The sequence below is a fragment of the Castor canadensis genome, chromosome 14 (genome assembly GCF_047511655.1).
Source record: "Castor canadensis chromosome 14, mCasCan1.hap1v2, whole genome shotgun sequence".
NCBI lineage: Eukaryota > Metazoa > Chordata > Mammalia > Rodentia > Castoridae > Castor > Castor canadensis.
Window position 1 is genome coordinate 25,764,291 of NC_133399.1, and position 21,338 is coordinate 25,785,628.

Sequence of the window (21,338 nt, forward strand, 5' to 3'; positions counted from 1 at the left end):
CTCCCCTCCCCCTCCCCGCGCTGGACCCGGAGGCACCGGACCGCAGGAACCGATGTCCTGGCTTGGACCAGCAGATTCAGGGTGGGAAGCCCCCGGGGGCGGGGGAGCGGGCGCCCCAAGCCCCTCCCTCACCCGGTCTAGGCCGCCACCGCTGCCTGAGGCCCCGCTCCGCCCAGACTGCCCCGGCGCTGCGGGACAGACAGACGGAAGGCTGGCCGGGCTGGCGGACGCGGAGATGGAGACACGGACAGCCCGGCCCGGCGGAGCCGCGCAGACTCCGCGGCCCAGGGAGGGGTGGGGCCTCCGGACCCCTCATTTGCATAATCCAATGGGGCGGGGACTCCCGGTGTCTCATTAACATACAGGGGCGGGGCATGTTAGCATAGATTCGGGTGGTCCTGAAGAACGGAGGTGGAAAGCGCGGTCCTCCCCCAAGTGCAGGGCACTGAGGGAAAGAGGAGGGCGCCGCATCCCTCCGTCTCTGGGCCTCAGTTTCCCCATTTGGGCATTGGCGACAGAGCCAGATCTCCAGGGCTTCCAAGAAAAGAAGACACGTGGGCCAGTGTGGAAGAGCCTTTCTGACCACCCGTATTTGGCCGACCCCTATCCTAAATCTGGTCTCCGGCATGTCCCTAACTCTAGGCCTGAACACCTCCCACAGTCCCTGGTGTCTCTGTACCCTCCCTAACACTGAGGAATAAACCAGGAGTGAGGTGAGGATTCTAAGGTACAGGAAGCAGCAGGAGCAGAGTCCAGGAGGAGGATGTTGGTGAGTTTATTTTCTCTCTGGAGGGATCTTCAGGACGAGCAGTTCCAGCTGCTCAAGCTGTGAAGAGAGAGAGTGGGTCAGGGCCTGGCCTGGCCCAAGGGACCCTGGGACTGCAGGTCTTAGGAAGCTGGGGTGGTCCTGAGGGTGTGTACTGTGGGAATTACCCAAAGGGCAGGTGGGGTAGGACAAGGGCCAGACAGGGTCCACACCGGGCGGGAAGGATCGGATCTTGTTGACAGGTGGTGGATCACAGTCTGAATCCGAGTCCCAGGAAAGGAGTGTAGGGCTCAGGCATTGGTGCCCCTTTTGGCCTGTGGGAAGTGTAAACTCAGATTTATCCTTGACATAAATAACTCCATTTTGTAACCTAATTTTATCTTGTTCTAGAAGGAAGCACTCCCTCCCTTCCCTTCACTATGTACCCTGAGCTGGCCTTGAACTCTCAATCCTCCTGCCTCCACTTCCCAAGTGCTGGGATCAAAGGTGTGCAACACCGTACCTGGCTTTTCTGTAATTTCTTTATGTAACCCCAGAATATTACTTAATGTGACCACAGAATGAGACCCAACTGATGGGACTCCCATAAATGAAGCTGGAGAATGACTCCCCATACCCCAGCGATGATCAATACCCTCACCCCTGACGCTCGAGGTCCTGGGGAGGGCCCCCGAGGACATGATGAGGCCATCGACGGAGTTCTGCAGCCCATGCACAGCAGACCTGTGGGGAGATGAAAAGATGGGGGCCCTTGGAGAGAGACACTGGACTGCTCGGGATGGGGACAGTTGCAGGGTCAGAGTAGGGGCAGCCATGTGGGGATGTGAGTCCTGGGAGAAGAGGGAGGTCTGGACTCAGGTGAGCTCCAGATTCTCCTAGTTAGATGTGGTTGTAGAGGGAGCAGATCAGATAAGGGTCAGAGGTCAGACTGAGAGCTGGGCTTCACCATATGTCACTCAGCTCTTTCTGGAGGTCATCCTTCCAGCACCCACTGCCTTCCAACAGCCCCTCCTCTGTGTCCCGCCAGGCAGATGAGTCATACCCTTGCTGCTTCATCTTGGTCAGGACCTGGAATCAGGAGAGGAGCAGGGACAAGAGACCAGCCACACCAGCAGTAATGATCATGGTGAAAGGTGACCATTACGTGGCACTTATTACATACTAGGCTTCATTCAAAGCACTTAACCCTCAGCTGACACAGCTATCCAATCAGAGAGGGTTGTGCCATAATTATACCCATTATTCAGAGGAGCAAACTGAGGCCAAGAGAGGCAAAGTAATTTGCCTGTGGTCATACAGCACTAAGTGGCAGAGCTGGGATTTGAACCCAGCCTCTAGTCTGGGTTCTTCTGTCTTCTCTGCTCACCTTGCGGCACTTCACCTGCGTCTTCTGCATCTTCTGGATGTTCACCAGGTTCTCTGAGATCTCATTCTCCTGTGCCTCTGTGGGGGAAGGGAGTTAAGGGGTGGGGTAAGGGCACAGGAAGGGCCTCCCTCCTAGCTGCTGGCTCTAGGTACTCACGGAGCTTCTGACAGATGAAGGTCACTTCCTCCTGCACCAGCTCCAGCTCCTCCCACAGGAACTTCTTGCTGAAGGGGACAGAACAACCTAGACCCATACTTCCCACCCATTCCCCAGCTTCTCTCATGTCCACCTTCTGCCCCTACACTGTCCCCCCACTTCCTGCCCCATCTTCTCCTCCTGACTTTGAACCTCCACACAGTCTCTCCACTCCTTAGCCTCCATCTCCCTACCTTCTGCCTCCCTGGCCTCCCCCATCACTCCCAGCCTCCTGATCTCCTGGCCTCCTTCCCCATTTCACCTCCAGCTTCCTGTCTTCCCCTCCTTCTGGTCTCCCAATCTCCCCCACACTCTCTTACTCAGCCTCCCATCCCTGTCTTGTCCTCTAAGCTTTCCACCCTCCCCCCCAGTCTCTATTACCCCAGGCCTCTTCCATTTCTTCCTTCCTGGCCTCCACTCCTTCTGGAAGCTTCCAAGTTGCTCTCCTGCCAAAACCCACCTGTCCCTGATCTCCTGGGCCAGCAGCTGCAGGCAACGTGTAGTACGGGCCCGCTGTACCTCCTCCCCATCACGTAGAGTCTTCTGCAGCCCCCGAAGGCCTTGGGCCAGGGCCCCATACAGCTCCTGCCGACCCTGTTCCGTGCCCCACTTGTGCCCCTCCTTCTCTCCCTGGTGAACCGTGGGGCTCAGCACTTCTGCAGAGACGGTGGAACCTTGACGAAGTCCTGAGGCCAGTTTTGAACCCAGCTTGCCTTAACTTGGCTTTGACTTTGACTTGGAACTTAGACTCCCTCAACTCTCACCCCCCCTGGCCTGACTTGGATGACCCTGACAGGGCCAGCCTCCAATCTGACTCTGAACCCAGAGTCCCCCAACTTCTCTCACCCTTGGTCTGACCCTGACCAGACCAGCCTCCAGCCTGACCATGACCTCTATCCAGTCCTCACCTTCAAGCTGCTGGATCTTGATCTGCTGCAGGCAGCTCTCCTTCTCCAACATGGTCACAGAGTGGTTCAGGAACTCAAAAGCCTCAGGTGGGAGAGAGAAGGTCGTGTTTGGGGTAGGGAGAAGGGAATTGGGGGGGGGCGGTGGCAGGGACAAGGACAGAGAGTGCTGGGCATGGGGCCAAGGTGGCTCACCTTGGTCTGAGCCTGTAGCTGACTTCTAAGTGACTCCAACTCACATCGCAGAAGCTTCTGGGAATCGGGAATTACCATGGTGGACTTACCTGCGGGCAAAGGTAAAGCGGAAGCCAGCACTGGGGCAAGAGTGGAGCAGGAAAGGGTAGAAACTCCAAGTAGGGGTGGGGGCAGGTGGGGTACAGAACAGGGGCCCACTGAAGCTGTGGCAGGGGTGAGTGGGCAGTGATAATGGGGTCCCCGATACTGGGACAGGTCTTCAGCACCCAGTCTTGTAGGGAAGGAGAGTTCTCACCTTTAACTTTGGCAGAGCTGTTCTCTGAGGATTTCTAGGAAAGGGGAATAAGAGGGGAGAAGAAATTTGTGCTTGGGTTGTTCACCTTGACCTAGTGTGCAAGGTAGCACAGAGTTCTGAGTGTCCCAAACCATCAGTGAAGTCTAGGCTGCTTTTTTTTTTTTATTCATATGTGCGTACAATGCTTGGGTCATTTCTCCCCCCTGCCCCCACCCCCTCCCTTACCTCTCCCCCCAGGGTGCTTTTAGGGGCATTCCTGTCCTGCCCGTGGCCTGTATGCTCAGAAACACACTTGCCCACGTGTGGGCTGGTAGGTTGCTTCTGCTAGCAGGTGCCAGCCCTCTCCCTGGCTTGGGCTCAGGTAATGACACTCTTCTTCAGAGACAAATGATACCAAGAGTATCCGAGGTGGGCACTATTAACCACACACCATTGCCGAAACACACGAGCACAGCCACAGGGATGCACAACCGCTAATCCATCACGCTCAGGGCATCCACTCACACGCATCTCAGACACACAAACACCCAGAGACCATCATGGACAAAATCCATTAAAGAGCCTGGTGCCTATGGCTCACGTCTATAATCCTAGCTACTCAGGAAGCAGAGATGTGGAAGACTGAAGTTTGAAGCCAGCCTGGGGCAAAATAATTTTCGAGACCCTATCTCAAAAAAACCCAACACACAAAAAACAGGGCTGGAGGTGTGGCAGAGTGAAAAAAAAAAAAGTGGTAGAATACCAGGCTTGCAAGCACAGGCCATGAGTTCAAGCCCCAGTACCAAAACCAAAAGAGCTCACTAACCATACACAAGGGCCCTTTCCTTCCATTCGATGCTTCAATTATCAAGAACCTGACGGGTTCTGTTCTGGGTGCTTAATACATATGGCGTAAATGATGAGGGTCCCCAGCCCACCCCTCCTCTAAGCCCCACAGTGGTAGATCAGGGTGGTTTTCTGGATTTAAGGAGTTCCCTGGGTGGGGATGACCTTGGCTATGTTGTGATGCCTCTTCAGAAGGTCTTGGTCATGACAGCACTCCTTCTGTGGGTCTGGGTTGGAATACGAGGAATCCCCATGTGGCTGAGGCCCCGAGCCCCACCCTGGCTTCCAGTCTACACTCTTCACGGTGGGTTCAGGAGCAGCGTTTCCCACAGGCTCTGACTCTAAGGTCCTGGGCCAGTGAATCCTATACTCCAAAGCTTTGTCCAAGGAAGAGCCTGGGGGAACAGCCTCCTTGAGGGGCAGCCCAGAGCACACTTTGCAGCCCCAGCCCTTCCCAGCCCTCCCACAGCCCCTCCACGAACCCCAGTATTTGTCACGCTTCTCCACGTTGGCAAGAAAAGATCCGATGGAGGGTGAGGGAGGTGATTGGTAATAGGACGTAGGCAAGTCAGGGTCCAGTGGCAGGCCGGCCAAAAGAGGGTCACTGGGAATGAAGGAACAGGAGCTTCTTTAAGACCAGCCCTTGTGTGTTCCCCCCGCCACACACACACACCTGGGAGATGCCACAGCCCTGAATACCCAGCTTCTTAGTTTGGTTGGAGACAAAGCTGAAAGATGATCTCAGGGTCAAGCACAGTGGCTCACGCCTGTAATCACAGACACTCAGGAGGCAGAGAGCAGAAGAATCACAATTCAAGGCTTACCCCAGCAAAAAGTGTAACCCTCATCTCAATCAATAAGCCAGGTGTAATGGTTACTTCTGTAATCCCAGCTACATGGGAGGCATAGACGAGAGGATTGTGGCCTGAGACTGGCCCCAGGTAAAAACATGAGACCCTATCTGAAAAATAACTAAAACAAGCAAAAAAGGCTGGTGGAGTGGCTCAAGTGGTAGAGTGCCTGCCTGGTAAGCACGAGGCCCTGAGTTCAAACTCCAGTACTCCAAAAGAAAAAAAGAAAAAGAAATCTGAATTGGGCTGGACACTGAGAAGCACCCATAAGACACCCCCCCCCACCCCGCCAAACCCAGAAAAGAAATGAGGCCTTGGAACCTCCCAAAGATAAAAAGAACCTGGGGCTTAAGGGGACGGCACTCCCAGAAAGCTACAGCACTTGGGAAGTCTCCGAGGCATGGAACCATATGCTCGGTGCTGGTAAATTCAGGATGGCTGAGGGCAGGCTAAGAGAAGCAACAGGTCACCCCAAGTAAGGCACAGAGATCTGCTTGGGCCCGGCCCTGCAGGTAAGTGGGAGCCACAGAGTATGAGTTGGAGAGGGAGGGCATATCTATTGAATAAATATTAGCTAAATTGGAGTCCAATTAGGAGCAGGAAAGGATTCAGCTCTGGATCTCACCTCCACATGCCCTCCTAGTCAGTATAGTCAGGGTTAGCAGGTTTGCCCTGAGTCACACTCAGTTCCTCAAGCCCTCTAGACCTTTTGCTTCTGTTGCCCTTGCTGGGCCCTCTGCTTGGTATCTTTCCCCTGGCCCAGTCTTCCTGGAAGACTTCTACACATCCTTCAAAACCCTACTCAGTATATCCTCTGTCAAATCCTTTCCCCCCCTTTCATTTTCTTTTGATGGCCTGCTCATGTTAGGCAAGTGCTCTACCACTAAGCTACATTCCCAGTTCCAAGTCTTTCTTAATCCTTTTTTTTCATATATTCTGAGTGCTTACTGGGTCTTCATCCTCAGCTGGGAGTCAGTCCCCTACTTCCCCCCATGTACAAGTTGTTCTTCTGCCTGAAATGTTCTAGGTAACCCCGTTAAGAGTCACTGTCTCGGGGAGATCCTCACTCCAGAGGCCATAGAGCATCATAGTTAAGTTAGGGGACCTTCAGGCTGGGTGGCCTGGGTTCAAGTCCTAACTCTGCCCCCTCCCAACGGTGTGGTGTTAGAAGAGTTACTGAAACTCTCTTTATGCCTCACCGTCCCCAACCATCAAAAAGGGATGTCACTGTATGCACTCACTGGGTTGGGGTGATTTAAGTAAATTCAATCTTGTCAGTGCCTGGCATACAGAAGTGGGAAGCTCACTGTTCCTGAACGTCACACTGCTGAAGACCCGGGGACCACGGGAGTGGTGGGAGGCGGGCACCCTCCCCCTCCGAGCGCAGTTGATTCTTCCGCTGTTCGTCCCGGGAGAATTCTCTGAGGAAGGGGGCGGGGTCACCAGCCTCGGCCCCGCCCCTGGTCCAGGAATCCTGCGCCCATCAGACTCCCAACCCCCTTCCGCTCCCACCTACCACATACCACCTGTTCATGCTCTCCCATCAGGGACCGCGAAGCCAGCCCCCCGAGCTGTGACGCTGAAATTTGATCCCATGGGGACACCATCGCGTTAAAACGCTGGAGGTTGACGGTAGAGTCACAGAGAGGGGTGTGGTCGACATTTTAGCTCCGCCCCCTCCGTGGTAGTCGCCGGCCTCATTGGCTCCTTAGCACCTGCAGTATGATTGGATAAAACTCTGACGAGGGGGCGGGACTTAGGATAGTTCCTACTAACCGATTAGTCAATACCTAAGGAGGCGGGACAGAAGGCTGCAGATCTGCGATCCGGTTGGTTTGGGGCTCTGGGAGGCGGGATGAGATTTTGGTTGGGGCTGGAGGAGAACCAGGAGGAGAGACTGCGCAGGAGAACCACGGGGCGCTCTGCACCGCGGAAGCCTGCCCGGCCGCACTATTTGGCCTTGGTGCCTAGGGTCTCTGACTCTGGACTCCGGGTGCTCCGGGAGGAAGTCCGAATTCCCAACGGTGGGCTTCGGCGTCTTCTGAATGAGTTTGGGGTGTCCCAGGATTAGATGGGGGGTCTCCGGGAGTGCTCGGGTGGTGTTCATAGGATATCTCGAGTTCTGTGGTGAGAGGAGGGGTCTCGACTGCTGAAAGTGGGAGTCACTAGGCTGATCTGAAGGCCTGGGGCTATGAACGTGAGCTGCTGGGACTGAAATTTGGGGCATGGACAGAGAACTAGAGAGCTTCAGATTTCCATTTTTTTAAGTTTTTGGCGGTGCTAGGGACGGAACCCAGGGCCTCGCTCATGCAAGGCAGTTGCTGTACCCCCTGATTGGAGAGCTGGGGTCCGGGATTGTCACGGGACTCCTGTGGGTCTCCCCACCCCCATTACTGGAGTGCTTTCCCCTAATCTCTGCCTGATAGGCCGTGACCCTGACCCTGAGCAGACGCAAAGAGATTGAAGGCCATGGGGCAAAGGTGAAACAATGAGTCACAGGTGCCTCCTTTCCAGGGCTGCAAGATGGAGAATGGCGGGGACCCAGGAGGCCTGATTAAGGTGGTCCATCTTCTGGTCTTGTCAGGTGCCTGGGGCATGCAAATGTGGGTGACCTTCGCCTCAGGTAGGGACCCTCAGCCTGGCGATCAGGGTGGGGAGAGAAACAGGAGGATGTGTCCTAACAGGCATGTGGTCCCCTACCTCACAGGCTTCCTGCTTTTCCGAAACCTTCCCCGACATACCTTCGGCCTCGTGCAGAGCAAACTCTTCCCTTTCTACTTTTATATCTCCATGGGCTGTGCCATCATCAATCTTTGCATCTTAGCTCCACAACGTGCCTGGGTTCAGCTTACGTTCTGGGAGGCCAGCCAGGTACGTGGGCTTGAGTGCCATTATCCTCCAGAAACATGTTCCTAAGACCCCAGTGAGCACCTATTCTCATCTTTTCTAGGAAAAAAAAAAAAAAGTGCCCCTATACCTGGTGGGCACTGGCTATCCTTGAACAGTGCATAGCCTGCACAACTGTCCCCAGCAGCCCTGTCTATTCTCTCAGCTGGCTGCTGCTTCCTGTCCTCCTAGTGGTTGGGCCCACTGCCAGGCTGTGGTGACTCAGCTGAGCTGGGGCACTGACCCCAGGTCATTATTTAAAAACCAGCCCAACTGGGGATTTTGGCTTCACTACCCCCATTCACACATTTCCTCAGCCACAAGCCAAGAAACCATCTCTGCATCTAGGATTTCTTTACCCCACTCTCCCTCTACCCCCCTGTATTCTTCAGATGTGGGCAGGTGAGTCCTGACAGGTGTTTCAAGAATAATCTCCCATACTTAGGCATGGTGGTGCACACCTATAATCCCAGCACTTGGGAGTCTGAGGCCAGATGATCTTGAGTTTGAGGCCAGCCTGGGCTACATAGGGAAACCCTGTCTCAAAAAAAACCCAGATAAAGGAGAGGATTATGGGTAACTAGGATTTCACTGGCATTTTATTCCCTCCCTGTGGGCCAGCGTCAGCTCCTGGGGTCTGAGCTGGGGTCACAGAGAAAGGAAAAGGGCCCTATCTTAGGCTCTCATCTTTCAGGGGACAAGGGAGCAATTAGAGTTCTCTGACTTAATTTTGGGGGAAATAGAGATGGAAGATCCTGCCCCGGGACTAGGTAACAGAGGAGAGGAGTCTTGGGACTAGGTAGCAGAGGGGTAGAAGAAACACAGGTGGAACCTTCCTTAGAGGGTACCAGTTCTTGGTCTGGGCTGTGAGGGTGCAGAAGGGCCTTGCCCATGGCTCACCTTCTTCTCTGCTGCCCCCATTAGCTCTGCCTATTGCTTCTGAGCCTCATGCTGGCCACCATCAACGCCCACTGGCTGGAACCCCGCACCACTGCTGCCATGTGGGCCCTACAGACGGTGGAGAAGGAGCGGGGCCTGGGTGGGGAGGTGCCAGGCAGCCACCAGGGCCCTGACCCCTACCGCCAGCTGCGGGAGAAGGACCCCAAATACAGTGCTCTCCGAAAGACCTTCTTCCACTACCATGGCCTCTCCTCTCTTTGCAATCTGGGCTGCCTCTTGAGCAATGGGCTATGCCTGGCCGGCCTTGCCCTGAACCTCAGGAGCCTGTAGGGTGGGCCCTCCATGTTAATAAACGCCTCTTCCAAAAACGGCTCTCATTGTTTCTCCCCATGAGAAGTGGGGTGAGTGTGGGTGTGTGTGCATGTACAAGGGTGACTCTGAGGGCCTCAGTTTCCCCATGCACCTGGCATGTGATTTGGAGTTAGCTATTTCAGCCCCTAAGTGTCTCCACTAATGGTGCCCCTTTATTGAGCACCTGCTATATGTTGGCATGCTGCTAATCATTGTCTATACTGTGTATTATTGTAACAATAGCTGGTTCTGTTCTCTAAGGGACGGTTATATTTCCTACCCCACTGACATTGGGGGTGGCTGTGTGACTTGCTTTGGACAATGTGAACAGAAATGGCACGTGTCACTGGGTGTGGTGGCACATGCCTGTAATCCAGCTACTCGGGAGGTAGAGATCCAGAGGATGGTGATTTAAGCCAGCCTAGGCAGAAAGTTTGCAAGACCATATCTCAACCCATAAAAGGTGGGCTTGGTGGTGCACTTCCAGATACAAGGGAAGCATAATGGAGGATTATGAGCCAGGCCAAGTGGGCATGAAAATGCAAGACCGTATTTGGAAAAATAACTAAAGCAAAAAGGACTTAAGGTGTGGCTCAAGTTGTATTGCGCCTGCCTAGCAAGCACAGGGTCCTGAGTTCAAGTCCCAACACCACCAAAAGAAGGAAGAAAAAATCTGACATGTGTCACTGACAAGTATAACAAGAATGATTGTCTCTTCACCACAACCAAATTTTGGTGATGGGGTTTCATTATACTTGGAGGATGGTTGTTACTGAGTCTGACCCAGCCTTTCCTGGCTAGTACACTTCAGCTCAGTTCAGTTTATCCACGTAGTAGCATTTGGAGGTAGCTGTTATTGCTCCTGTGAGGCTACACACATGCAAAGTTCAAGTTGAGTTGGGAGCATGGATCATGTAGAGCACTTGCCTAGCAAGCACCAGGCTCTGAACTGAAAACTCCAGTGCCACCAAAAAGAAAAAAAAGTTCAAGTTGCTTAAGGTAGAGTTGCTGGGATGCAAATACCAGCAAAACCTAAATATAATGGACTCTATCCTACTAGCTTGAAGAAAATTCCAGCAGCTTGGCTGGGCCTGGATACCAATTTTTTTTTGTAATAACATTTTACTCTGTGGCCTCAAGGAAGGAGCTGCCTCTCTCTGAGCTTTGGTTTCCTTATTTGTAAAAGGGGGTTTTAATTCCAAGAGCAATTAAAAGTACTTAGCAGAGGAGCTAGGTTCCGGTGGCTCACGCCTGTAATCAACTACTCAGGAAGCTAAGATCAGGAGGATTGCAGTTCGAGGCCAGCCTAACCAAATAGTTCATGAGACTCTGTTTTCAAAATAACCAGAGCAAAATGGACTGACTCTAGTAGAGCACAGTTCAAATCCCAGTCCCATAAAAAAAAATTAATAAAGTAGCAAAAGGATGCAGCCCATTCTAGGGTCAGATATGGCACTTTACAAACACTAACTCAGATCAGAATCTCCACACAACCCTGTGAAGTGAGTACTCTTGCTTTGGGCCACTTGACGAACGGGGAAACTGAGCCCAGAGAGGTTCAGTAATATGTCCAATAGCACAAGACTAGAAAATGCTGGCTGTGGGATTCGAACCCGGCTCCTGCTCCCTCACTCTTAACAGCTGGGCACCCAATAGGACCTCTTCACCTGTAGTTAGGAAAAAGGAGATGCTGATTGTTGGGGGCCGGCTCTGCAGGCGCGGCGCAGCCCCAGCCCCGCCCACCTGCTGTCTACAGGCCCCGCCCCCGGCTAGGCCCCGCCCCAGCGCGGCCCCTCCCCAGCCGCCCGGGCGGAGCCGGCGCGGGATCCGGGTGGCTGCGGGCGGCGGCGGTGGCGGTGGCGGCTGCGGGGAGGGGGTCGCGCCGAGGCCAGGCCGCAGCAAGTTGGGAGGTGGATCCCGGTGGCCAGCGGCCAGTGACAAGAGGTGACCCCCCCCTCCCCGGGAGGAATCGCACCCCGCTCAGCTCCTGCGCGTTCCTGCAGGTCTGGAGATCGGGGGGCAGGGAGGAGGGCCGGGGACCTAGGGAACAAAGGCGGGGCTGCGGGGGACGCCTCTTCCCTCGCCCGCACCCAGCTGGGCTCATCCGGCCGCGCTGATGGGACGCGGGCGGGGTAGAGGGTCCAGCTGGGGGACTTGCGCTGGGACCATATGGTGATGGGGGCGAGGCGGCTGAGCTCCCCTGCACCGGCTGGGGCGCCCCAAAACCACTGATAAGAGGCAGATCTGAGCTCTCTGGGGCTCCTTACCTAGTGCCAGGTGGGAGATTGTCAGGAAGAGGTGGGACCGGTGACCCATGCAGGCGGGATGGGGCGGGGGCCACAGCCTGGCAGCCCTGCCCAATGGGCGGCTTCTCTGCCCCTCCTCAAACTCGTTCTCCCGGAACACGGGGTGGGGCTGGTTGGGTCCCTGTTGAAAATGGTAGGGGAAAAAAAAAAAAAAAAAAGCCCCAATGGCTGTTGAGAAATCGCTTCGTGCCTGGGCTTCCCTATCTGTGAACGCTCCATTCATCAGCTCAGGGAGCAGCGGTAGACAGGTAAACTGAGGCCTTGAGGCCAGAATTAGGCTGGGGGTGGAGGGGGCATGCTGGGCCCAGAAGCAGCAGTAAGCTAGGTGTGGGCTGCTTGGCCCTGGGATCCTTTGCCTGGAGAGGAAGGACCAGAGGAGCAGGGTGGTGTTTGTGGTAGTGGGCTTTCTGATACTTCGATGCTGGGATAATTTTCCTGGGCTTGAGAACTCTCACATCTGCTTCCTGGGCTGGAACCGTGGTGAGTCAGCCTTGGCCAGATGGAGACAGGCCCGGCCCCTTTGACAAATAAAAAATGGCAGGTACCCACTTGGAAATCGAGCTGGGGCTTTAGATTTGAGCTGTCTCAAAAGAAAAAAGCCAAAATCCTTGCCCTGATGTCAGGAAAAGTGTTAAAATGGGCTTGGGGGTGGAGAAGCAGACACCTGGCCAAAGTCAACACCCCCTGGGGGGGGGGCTCTGTCCAGCTGGCAGGTTCCTCCCCCCTCCCAGCTCACACCTGGGCCACACAAGCTGCATACCCTGGGTGCAAAGTCCACACCTGCAGCTTCAGACTTCCTCAGTGGCCAGAGAAGGCAGCCTCTGTGCCCCCCTCCCCATCCCTGGCCTTGAATTTGAACCCCTTGCCAGGTCTCTGGGCCTCAAGATAGGAGCCGTCAAGCTTCTGTAACAATGGTTCAATTTTGCCTTTGTGTGGTTGCGTTTACTGAGTGAAGACCATATGCTGGGTACTTTTTTATGACCGTTAGGTATATTAATGATGTCGCACTGGAAGGCACGTGGCTACCCTGTGGGCTGTTCCGTACTTTATTGATAGCTATGTCTGCGGTGAACAGTGCCTGACACAGAGGCGGACTAGGCAAGTGTTTGTTGAATGAATGAAGAAACTCACTTGAGGCTCCCAGCCAATGCCTTTTCAGATAGGGACTGTGACAAACATCCCCTTTTTCAAAAGAGGAATGTTGAGGTCCAATCAGAGAAAGTGATGCAAGCAGTTGTTTTCCAACGGGCAGAGCCAGGATTTGAACCCAGGCCAGGTGGATCCATTGGAGCTATAATCAATTCCCCTGGTAGGGCTCCCGTCTTTCCCATCTGAGGATTTCTGAGGTCCCCTTCCAAGAGGTTCCTGTCAAGCTCCAAGATGGCGTCAGCTGGAGACCACCCTGCGGCCCCCCGTGATGCTGCTGATCAGAACTTTGACTACATGTTCAAGCTGTTGCTTATTGGCAACAGCAGTGTGGGCAAGACATCCTTCTTGTTCCGCTATGCTGACGACTCCTTCACGCCCGCCTTTGTCAGCACCGTGGGCATCGACTTCAAGGTCAAGACCGTCTACCGCCATGACAAGAGGATCAAGCTACAGATTTGGGTAGGCCAGGCGGTTGTCTGTGGGTCTGGGGGGAGGGATTTCTCCAGTGATGCTCCCTAGAGGGCGAGGGCAGTGGGCAGGGTCTCCTGGTGGCAGGAGAGTGGCCCCGGCTGAGGAGGAGGCTGCTATCTATGAGGTGAATTCATCAGGGTGGGGGGACATGCCTTGTCCTGGGTGGCCTGTCGAGGGCCTGAAAAGGGGGATGGTACTAACCCAAGAGCAAGCCCAGGGATCCCCAATTGTCTGCCTGGCCTTCAGAGCCACCCTCGGCCCCCAAACTCAGCAGCTGGTAATGGTCATCATGATAGCAAGAGCACCAGGAGGTAGCAAGATGGCTCCCTGCGGCCCAGTTGGCTCATTTGTGGTGGTTAAGTTGGTTTAACTTTGAGAGGCCAGTGACCCCTCTGACTGGGATCACGTCCAGGGCAGGATCACGTCTCTCCCATTAAACCAGGGGGTCCCTTTGAGAATAAATCCATGTCTACCCCATCTGACAGGGCTGTGAGCACAGTGCAGTGTCCCTTAGTCAGGGGCTGGGTGAGGAAGTGGTGGCTTCAGGCCGGCTGACTGCCATTTTTCCAGGACACAGCAGGCCAGGAGCGCTACCGGACGATCACCACAGCCTACTACCGCGGAGCCATGGGTTTCTTGCTCATGTATGACATCGCCAACCAGGAGTCCTTTGCCGCTGTGCAGGACTGGTGAGTGCTGGCTCACCACTGAGCCCTGACCTTTGCCCTTACCCTCCCCCACCCTCCACCCCCTCACTCATGCCCCCCAACTCTCCAGGGCCACACAGATCAAGACCTACTCGTGGGACAACGCCCAGGTCATCCTCGTGGGGAACAAGTGTGACCTGGAGGACGAGCGTGTCGTACCAGCTGAGGATGGCAGGAGACTTGCTGATGACCTTGGTTAGTGCCCCAGGGCCCCCCATCACCAAACCCTCATACCCATCCTCAGGTCCCAGCTCGAATAATAGTCACCAACTCTTTGAGGATCCACCCAGAAAAATACCCAGGGTATGCCATCTTGTATGCCACCGTCTCTGTTGAATTTGATTTCAGGGGACTCATCTACAGAAACCCCTCCCTTGCCCTGGGAACCGGGGTAGATTGACCCTGGGATCCTAACAAGGCAACCGATTTTTCTCTTTAGTCTCTTTTATGGGGCTCCAGGGAAAACAGACCTCAGCCCAGTGCAATACATGAATGGCTCTTTTTGTTTGTTTGTTCTGGGAATTAAACCCAGGGCTCCCCAAATGCTAAGCAGGCATTCTACCCACAGCCCAATTTTTACTTTTTGTTGTTCTGCATGTTTTTGTTTTGAGACGGGTCTCCCAGCAAGGCCTAGAACTTGTCATGCCCCCAGCCTCAGCCTCCTGAGTGCTGGGATTACTGGCATGTGCCAGCAAACCAGAAAGCACATTTTTAAATGGTTGAAAAAAATAAAAATAAAAATAATGAGCTGGGCCAGGCACTGATGGCCTACGCCTGTAATCCTAGCTACTCAGGAGGCAGAGATCAGAAGGATCAAGGTTTGAAGCCAGCACAGACTAATAGTTCATGAGATCCTATCTCGAAGAAACCCAACACAAAAAAAACTGGCAGAGTAGCTCAAGGTGTAGACCCTGAGTTCAAGCCCCAGTACCACAAAAATAAATAAATAAATAAAAATAAGCAGGGTATAATGGTGAACACCTGTAATCTCAGCACTCAGGAGATAGAGGCAAGAGGATCATGAGTTCAAGGCCAGACTCAGCTACATAGGGAAAAATAAAAAATAAAAAGAACAATAATATTTCATGATGTGAAATTTATTATCCATTTAAGTGTCTGTAAGATTTTTCTTTTTTTTTTTTCCTCTTTAAATTTCATTTATTTATTATTCATTTATTTTTGGCAGTACTAGGGTTTGATCTCAGGGTCTCAGACTTGCTAGGCAGGTGCTCTACCACTCAATCCACTGCATCAGCCCTCATTTTTTGGGGGCTATCACTTGAGGCACGCCTACCTCTTTTTTTGCTTTAGTTATTTTTCAGTTGTCTTGTGTTTTTGCCTGGGCCAGCCCTTGGACCTCTATCCTCCTACGAATACCTCCCTCACAGCTGGACTTACAGGTGTGCTGTGTACCAGGACACCCCACTTATTAACTGAGATGGAGTCTTGCTAACATTTTGCCCTGGCTAGCCTCAATGTGTGAGGCAATTTCTGCCTCCAGAGTAGCTGGGATTATAGGCATGATCCACCTTTCCTGGACAATTTTTTTAAATTGACACAGTAATTGCATATAATAATTGTCATGTACTGAATACAGTGTGATAATTTGGTATTTACACAATGGGTAATGATCAATCAGGATAATTAGCACTTCCATCTCATAGAGAGATTCATAAAAAATGTAAATATGAAATTTATATTAAATTTAATTTAATTTTCTTTTTTTGATGGTATGGAATTTGAACTCAGGGCTTCATACTTCCTAGTCAGGTGCTCTACTGCTTGAACCAAACCTTCTGTCCTCAAATTTCAATGCTTGTAGGGAGTAGGTGTGTCGCACAGTGCTAAAGTGCTTGCATGGGAAAAAAGAAAAAGTTTCCAAGTGAAATTTCCCTGGAACACAGCCATGTTTGTCTTTTGTGGGATTTTAACTCAGGACTTCCCACTTGCAAAGCAGGCTCTCGATAACTTGAGCCACACATCCAGCCCATTTTGCTCTTGTTATTTTGGAGATGGGGTCTCAGAGCTATTTGCTTGGGCTGGCCTCAAACTGACCTCTGCTTCCCAAGTAGCTAGGATTCAGGTGTGAGCCACCGGTGCCAAGCTCTCTGTCATTCTTCAGTCATTTTTCAGTACTGGGAATTGAACTCAGGGTCTTACACATGCTAAGTAAGCATTCTACCACTTGAGCCACTCTGCCAGCCTTCTTTTCTTTTTTGTTTTGTTTTGTTTGTGGTATGGTTTGAACTCAAGGCCTCATGCTTGTTAGGCAGGCATGCTACTACTTGAGCCACTCCACCAGCCCTTGTGATAGGTTTGTTAAGATAGGGTCTCGAGAATTATTTCCCCAGACTGGCTTCGAACCTCGATCCTCCTGATCTCTGCCTCCTGTGTAGCTGGGATTACAGGTGTGAATTACCAGCACCCGACTGTTATTTTGGTTTTTGAGACAGTGTCTCACTATGTAGCCCAGAATGTTCTCAAAGTTCAGATTCTCTTGAGTGCTGGAATTACAGGTGTGCACCATTCTGCCTGGCTGCTGCCTCACAATTTTATTATCATCCTCAGCAGCACCTTTGTTCCTGATTTACAGATGAACAAACTGAGGCTCAGAAAGGCTAAGACACTTAGCCAAATCCCCAAAGCAGGACAAAGAGCAGAGCTGAGCTGGGCTTGGTGGTACAAGTTTATAATCCCAGCATTCAGGAAGCAGGGGCAGAGGGATTGAGACTTGCAAGCCAGCCTTGGCTATCTAGTGAGACCCTGTCTCAAAAAATTAAAACAAAAAAGTATGACTGGGATTGGCTCAGGTTCAAGAGATGCCACAGACAAGACTCTATCACTCCAGAAGGGCTCATGGGGTCCCCACCTTCTGTCCACACAGGGTTTGAGTTCTTTGAGGCCAGTGCCAAGGAGAACATCAATGTGAAGCAGGTCTTCGAGCGTCTGGTGGATGTCATCTGTGAGAAGATGAACGAGTCCCTGGAGCCCAACTCTAGCCCAGGCAGCAATGGCAAAGGCCCGACCCTGGGGGACACCCCAGCCCCCCAGCCCAGCAGCTGCAGCTGTTAGAACTGGCCCTCGACTCCCACCCATCCCCTCTTGCCTCAGCAGGGATTGTGACTGAGACATGAGCCACAGGGCTGTCTCCAAGCTCAGGGCACCCCTTCCCTCCTGCCTGCCACCTTCTCCTCCTCCAGCTTGGCTCCCTCCCTCTCCGTGCTGCCTTACTCAGCCCGGGTCACAGGCCGCACACCCCAGGGGTTCAGCTCAGCATGGCCGGCAGGGACCTGGGTTACCCTGCATGAACTTAACTGCTTTCCAAGGTGTTTCAATGGGGTGGCCTTGGGCCGCATGTCCCTCCACACCTGATGGAGGGACATCCTCCGTGCCTTCTATGTTAGTCCATTCCTCATTGGACACTGCCTGGTGTCAGGAGCCTGCTGATGCTGTCACATGGTGTGGGTTTCTGGGCTAATCCATGGAGAGTGGAAGTGGCGCCTCTTTCTCAGGTTCCCCCAGGTTGGCCTTGAACCCACCCTGTGAACCTCCTAGACTCCAAGTTTCCAAGCTGGGATGATGATTGGGGTCCCCTTCACACCCCTGCCTCAGCTTACAGACCATCTACTTGTGAAAACAGCATGTTATAGAAGGGAGCCGAGTCAGGACCACCCCCGGCATTGGTGACTCCAAAGTGCCTTCTGAGCTTCCCCAGAATTTATGCCACCCATGATCCTGTCCTTGTTTTGATGAACCCATTGCATCTCTAGAACATTCTGGCCATATCGGGTGGGACTGGGAATTAGCCAACCTTTAGCATTCCTGCTCAAGGCTGTCTGCCAGGTCACCTCAGAGCCAGGAGACTGGGGCCTTGGTGGCTTGTTGTATTTTAAGCAAGATCTTTCCAAATCTTAACATCCTGCGACAGAAGGAAATTGAGCAATGTCCCCACAGCCTGGGCTTGCTGGTGACTTTCTGATGTCAGGACTCAGGCTTCTCCAACTTGAAGACCCAGTGTCCATCTCCTAAACTGTGTCACCAGTGGGCCTAGGGAATCCTGGATCTTTCCATGGGATGCTTTGGGGTCAGGAATGAGGGGTGAGAAGGTACAGTTAAATAACCTACTGTCCTCCGTTGTACTTCCTGGATCCAGCTGGCAAGTGGATGGGGGATGAGGTATGATCAAAGTCAAGAGTCCACATTACTGGGGTTCCCATCTTCCTGGACCCCCTACTCAGAGAATAAATCCAGTTGGACCACCTATTTTCTGACCCTCCTACCTCCCCAGCTAGCTCGGCGGTCTTCCTGCCCACCAAAGTCCAAACTCTGGTGGCATGGTACCTCCTGCCCTGAAAACCAACTGACCGCCACCCCACCCTCTGCCCAATAACACAACCAACACTGTGACGGTGGCCTAAGTGGCGAGTTTGTGTCCTCAGCTCTCTGATTCTATGTCAGGGGCTGTGTCCACTCCCCTAGTCTCTGTAAACAGAGTGACTTCATACAGCATTTATGAGCACCGCCTCCTTCCCAAGATTATGTGTGAGCCCCAAGGCTCACAAGTTCAAATTTATTTCCCCCATACCAGGCATAGATCGCCACTGAGGGTTATCTTTGTAGGCCAAATTAAGTGACTGAAGTGAAATGGACAAATTCTATGAACACCAACTGAGGGTATCTGAATATTTGAGGTGAGGGGTCATAAAATTTTTTTTTGCTATAATATTAAAGTCAAAATAGCTTAACGAAAGGGGGAGTCCTGTGCTACAACATGGCCTGTCGGGTTTTTTTGTTGGCCAGTCCATTGTCACTGAGCTGCTACCCCCAAAACAGTGGCCAAAGTCTGCCATCAGCTGAGGACAGACCTTGTGTGATTAAAAAAATAAAGAGCTTTAGACGGGCGCCGGTGGCTCATGCCTGAAATCCTAGTTATTTGGGAGGTTGAGATCGGGAGGATCTCGGTTTGAGGCCAGCCCAGACAAATACTTTTGAGACCACCATCTCTAAAATAACCAGAGCAATATGGACCGGAGGCATGGCTCAAGCAGTAGAGCGCCTGCTGTGCAAGTGTGAAGTCCTGAGTTCAAACCCCAGTCCCACCAAGGGGGGGAAAAACAGCTTTAGCAGCAACTTGAACGTGACTGACCTAAATTTTCTGTTTACATAACTTTTCAATAGCTGAACTTCAAGTAGCAGCAGAGAGCACTGCCTTGGGGTTCTCTGAAGCCTGGGAATAAATGTGGGAACCTTTAGGTTGTTGTCTATAAAAGAAGGCAGTTTTGAATTTTATAGTTATAGAAGGAGGGTTTAACTCTAGGGGATCCGTAGGGAACCCAAGCGATATCCTTGGAGATGATAGAGGTGGGCGATGAAGACTTGTTGAGTTTGTACACAGAACTTCAACCAGAGGCTGTGGGAAAACCACTTGTCAGCCCCAGGGGAATGCGGTCAGGGGCAGCTGCCCACTGGCGCCCTTTCCTAGCTGGTAGTGGCTTGTCTTTCCATGGGTAGCTTTCGTGGAAATGGTCATGACCTTCACGAGGGTCTTTTTTCTGTTCTTTCCTTCTTTCCCTTCCTTCCTTCCTACCTCCCTCCTCTTCCTCCCTCCCTCTCTCCTTCCTTCCTTCTTTCTTCCCTCCCTTCCTTCTTTCCCTTTCTTCTCCAGAGATCACGTCCTTCTGTCTTTCCTTAATCCTCCACTTAGAAAAACCAGGGATCAGGTTTGATCTTGGTATCAAAGCAACACTTCCACTCCTGGCCCCTCCCTGGCATTCTGAAGCCATCTGGAATGAGTGCTTGGCTGGCCGTTTCCCCGGCCCTCCATTCTGGCCTGAATGTGGCTCTTCTGTGTAAGCAATTTCTTGATTGCCAATTTGGAAAGACATGCACTTTTCCCCACATGAGAAACAAAATAAAGCCATTATGCCCAAATGCATTTGTTCTTTTCTTTCCATTAGTGAAATGAGGCTTCCAGGAAAAGGGGTGTTGGCTCTCTGCTAAGTAGATGGTCAGTGGAGGGCCATTTGGGAAGCACAGAGCTGTCATAAGGCCTGGGGGGTGCTTCTCACTGTGCCCTGTGGCCACCACCTAGGCTCTAGAAAGTTGCATCTTATGGAAGGCAGGGAGGGTGGTGATTTTCCAACTCTCCTAGTAAGGGTACCTGTGAGGATCTGAGATGCAATGAATCTCTCCTCCACTCAGAACCTTCCATGGCTCCCACTTTACTTGGAGTAAATGCCAAAGACTCCCTGTGACTCGGAGGCCCAGCATGGTCTGACTCACCGCCTCCCCACTTTCAGCTACCCACTGGCCTCCCTGTACTTGTCCCTGTTCCAGTCACACCATGTGACATGTTTGCTGTTATTTGAACAAACCAGGCCCCTGCCCCTGGACCTTCGCACTGGTTGGATGCTTTTTATCCTAGGTACCCACATGGCTCTTCTCCCGTTCTTTCAGATTTTTGTGCAAATTCCACCATCTCATTGGCCTCCCTGTTTAGCACTTCAACCTCTCCTCAGTGTTTTTCTATTCTTTTTAACTAGGATTTGAACTCAGGGTCTCAAGCTTGCTAGACAGGTGCTCTACCACTTGCCCCCAGCCTCTTTTTCTTCTTTTTTCTCCTCTTTGGTGCTGGGAAAAGAACCCAGATCCTTTTACTAAGCATACTTTTTTTTTTTTTTTGTGATACTGGGGTTTGATCTCAGGGCCTACACCTTGAGCCACTCCACCTGCACTTTTTTGTGAAAGGTTTTTTCGAAATAGGGTTTTTTCGAAAAATGGTTTTTTCAAACTATTTGCCTAGGCTGGCTTCGAGCCATGATCCTCCTGATCTCTGCCTCCTGAGTAGCTGGGATTACAGGCGTCAACCACCAGCTCCTGGCCTAAGCATACACACTCAGTGCCACTTCTTGCTGTGGTAAAATATTTTAAAAATTTTGGTTTTTGTCCCTGCTTATTCCTAGCACACAGCTCCTAAATCCCTCAGATTTAGATAAGAGTGAGATAAGAGTGTCTTTGTGAGTGTGTGTGTGAGTGTGTGTGGTGTTGGGGATGGAAACCAAGGCCTTGCAATTAGTTCTCAAGACCCCATCTCCAAAATAAGCAGAGCAAAATGGACTGGAGGCATGGCTCAAGTGGTAGAGTGTGCGCTTTGCAAATGCGAAGTCCTGA

General features: G+C 52.4%; 3 protein-coding genes across 7 annotated transcripts; 2 read left to right on the plus strand and 1 right to left on the minus strand.

Moving 5' to 3' along the window:
- Positions 1-693: 693 nt before the first annotated feature.
- Ccdc159 (coiled-coil domain containing 159) lies at positions 694-7,074 on the minus strand. Of its 3 annotated transcripts, XM_020173260.2 has the most exons (13): positions 6,922-7,074; positions 5,030-5,151; positions 4,713-4,942; positions 3,723-3,756; positions 3,428-3,516; positions 3,236-3,317; positions 2,788-2,983; positions 2,289-2,356; positions 2,133-2,209; positions 1,713-1,834; positions 1,407-1,489; positions 934-1,080; positions 694-826 (listed from the first exon to the last, which is right to left on the minus strand). In XM_020173260.2, exons 1-13 carry the CDS (start codon positions 6,930-6,932, stop codon positions 822-824), a joined length of 1,266 nt encoding a protein of 421 aa, XP_020028849.2. In that variant the 5' UTR covers positions 6,933-7,074; the 3' UTR covers positions 694-821. The 3 variants fall into 3 exon arrangements, 1 of the variants encoding a protein (XP_020028849.2); XR_012441339.1 differs by lacking the exon at positions 694-826 and having other exon boundaries at positions 1,014-1,080; positions 1,407-1,834; positions 2,788-3,013; XR_012441340.1 differs by lacking the exons at positions 694-826; positions 934-1,080 and having other exon boundaries at positions 1,465-1,489; positions 1,713-2,209; positions 2,788-3,013.
- Positions 7,075-7,265: 191 nt separating this feature from the next.
- Positions 7,266-9,555, plus strand: Tmem205 (transmembrane protein 205). Of its 2 annotated transcripts, none has more exons than XM_020173259.2 (4): positions 7,266-7,422; positions 7,913-8,021; positions 8,106-8,269; positions 9,209-9,555. In XM_020173259.2, the coding sequence occupies exons 2-4, from the start codon at positions 7,922-7,924 to the stop codon at positions 9,512-9,514; spliced, it is 570 nt and encodes a 189-aa protein (XP_020028848.1). In that variant the 5' UTR covers positions 7,266-7,422; positions 7,913-7,921; the 3' UTR covers positions 9,515-9,555. The 2 variants fall into 2 exon arrangements, with proteins under 2 accessions (XP_020028848.1, XP_020028847.1); XM_020173258.2 differs by having other exon boundaries at positions 7,270-7,422; positions 7,825-8,021.
- A 1,786-nt stretch (positions 9,556-11,341) lies between these two features.
- Rab3d (RAB3D, member RAS oncogene family) lies at positions 11,342-20,099 on the plus strand. Of its 2 annotated transcripts, none has more exons than XM_020173256.2 (5): positions 11,342-11,538; positions 13,155-13,449; positions 14,032-14,150; positions 14,239-14,363; positions 17,053-20,099. In XM_020173256.2, the coding sequence occupies exons 2-5, from the start codon at positions 13,222-13,224 to the stop codon at positions 17,238-17,240; spliced, it is 660 nt and encodes a 219-aa protein (XP_020028845.2). In that variant the 5' UTR covers positions 11,342-11,538; positions 13,155-13,221; the 3' UTR covers positions 17,241-20,099. The 2 variants fall into 2 exon arrangements, with proteins under 2 accessions (XP_020028845.2, XP_020028846.2); XM_020173257.2 differs by having other exon boundaries at positions 11,346-11,479.
- Positions 20,100-21,338: the final 1,239 nt, after the last annotated feature.

Bases quoted from the DNA above. Each gene is read 5' to 3' on its own strand.
- Ccdc159 (XM_020173260.2), bottom strand. The intron at 3,757-4,712 runs GTCATCCCCACC...CCCCTTTCCTAG, and splicing joins GGCATCACAACATAGCCAAG to AAATCCTCAGAGAACAGCTC. The intron at 3,517-3,722 runs GTGAGAACTCTC...CTTTGCCCGCAG, and splicing joins CAGCTCTGCCAAAGTTAAAG to GTAAGTCCACCATGGTAATT.
- Tmem205 (XM_020173259.2), top strand. From the start codon at position 7,922: ATGGAGAATGGCGGGGACCCAGGAGGCCTGATTAAGGTGGTCCATCTT. The intron at 8,022-8,105 runs GTAGGGACCCTC...CCTACCTCACAG, and splicing joins GTGGGTGACCTTCGCCTCAG to GCTTCCTGCTTTTCCGAAAC. The intron at 8,270-9,208 runs GTACGTGGGCTT...TGCCCCCATTAG, and splicing joins CGTTCTGGGAGGCCAGCCAG to CTCTGCCTATTGCTTCTGAG.
- Rab3d (XM_020173256.2), top strand. From the start codon at position 13,222: ATGGCGTCAGCTGGAGACCACCCTGCGGCCCCCCGTGATGCTGCTGAT. The intron at 13,450-14,031 runs GTAGGCCAGGCG...CCATTTTTCCAG, and splicing joins GGATCAAGCTACAGATTTGG to GACACAGCAGGCCAGGAGCG. The intron at 14,151-14,238 runs GTGAGTGCTGGC...CCAACTCTCCAG, and splicing joins TTTGCCGCTGTGCAGGACTG to GGCCACACAGATCAAGACCT.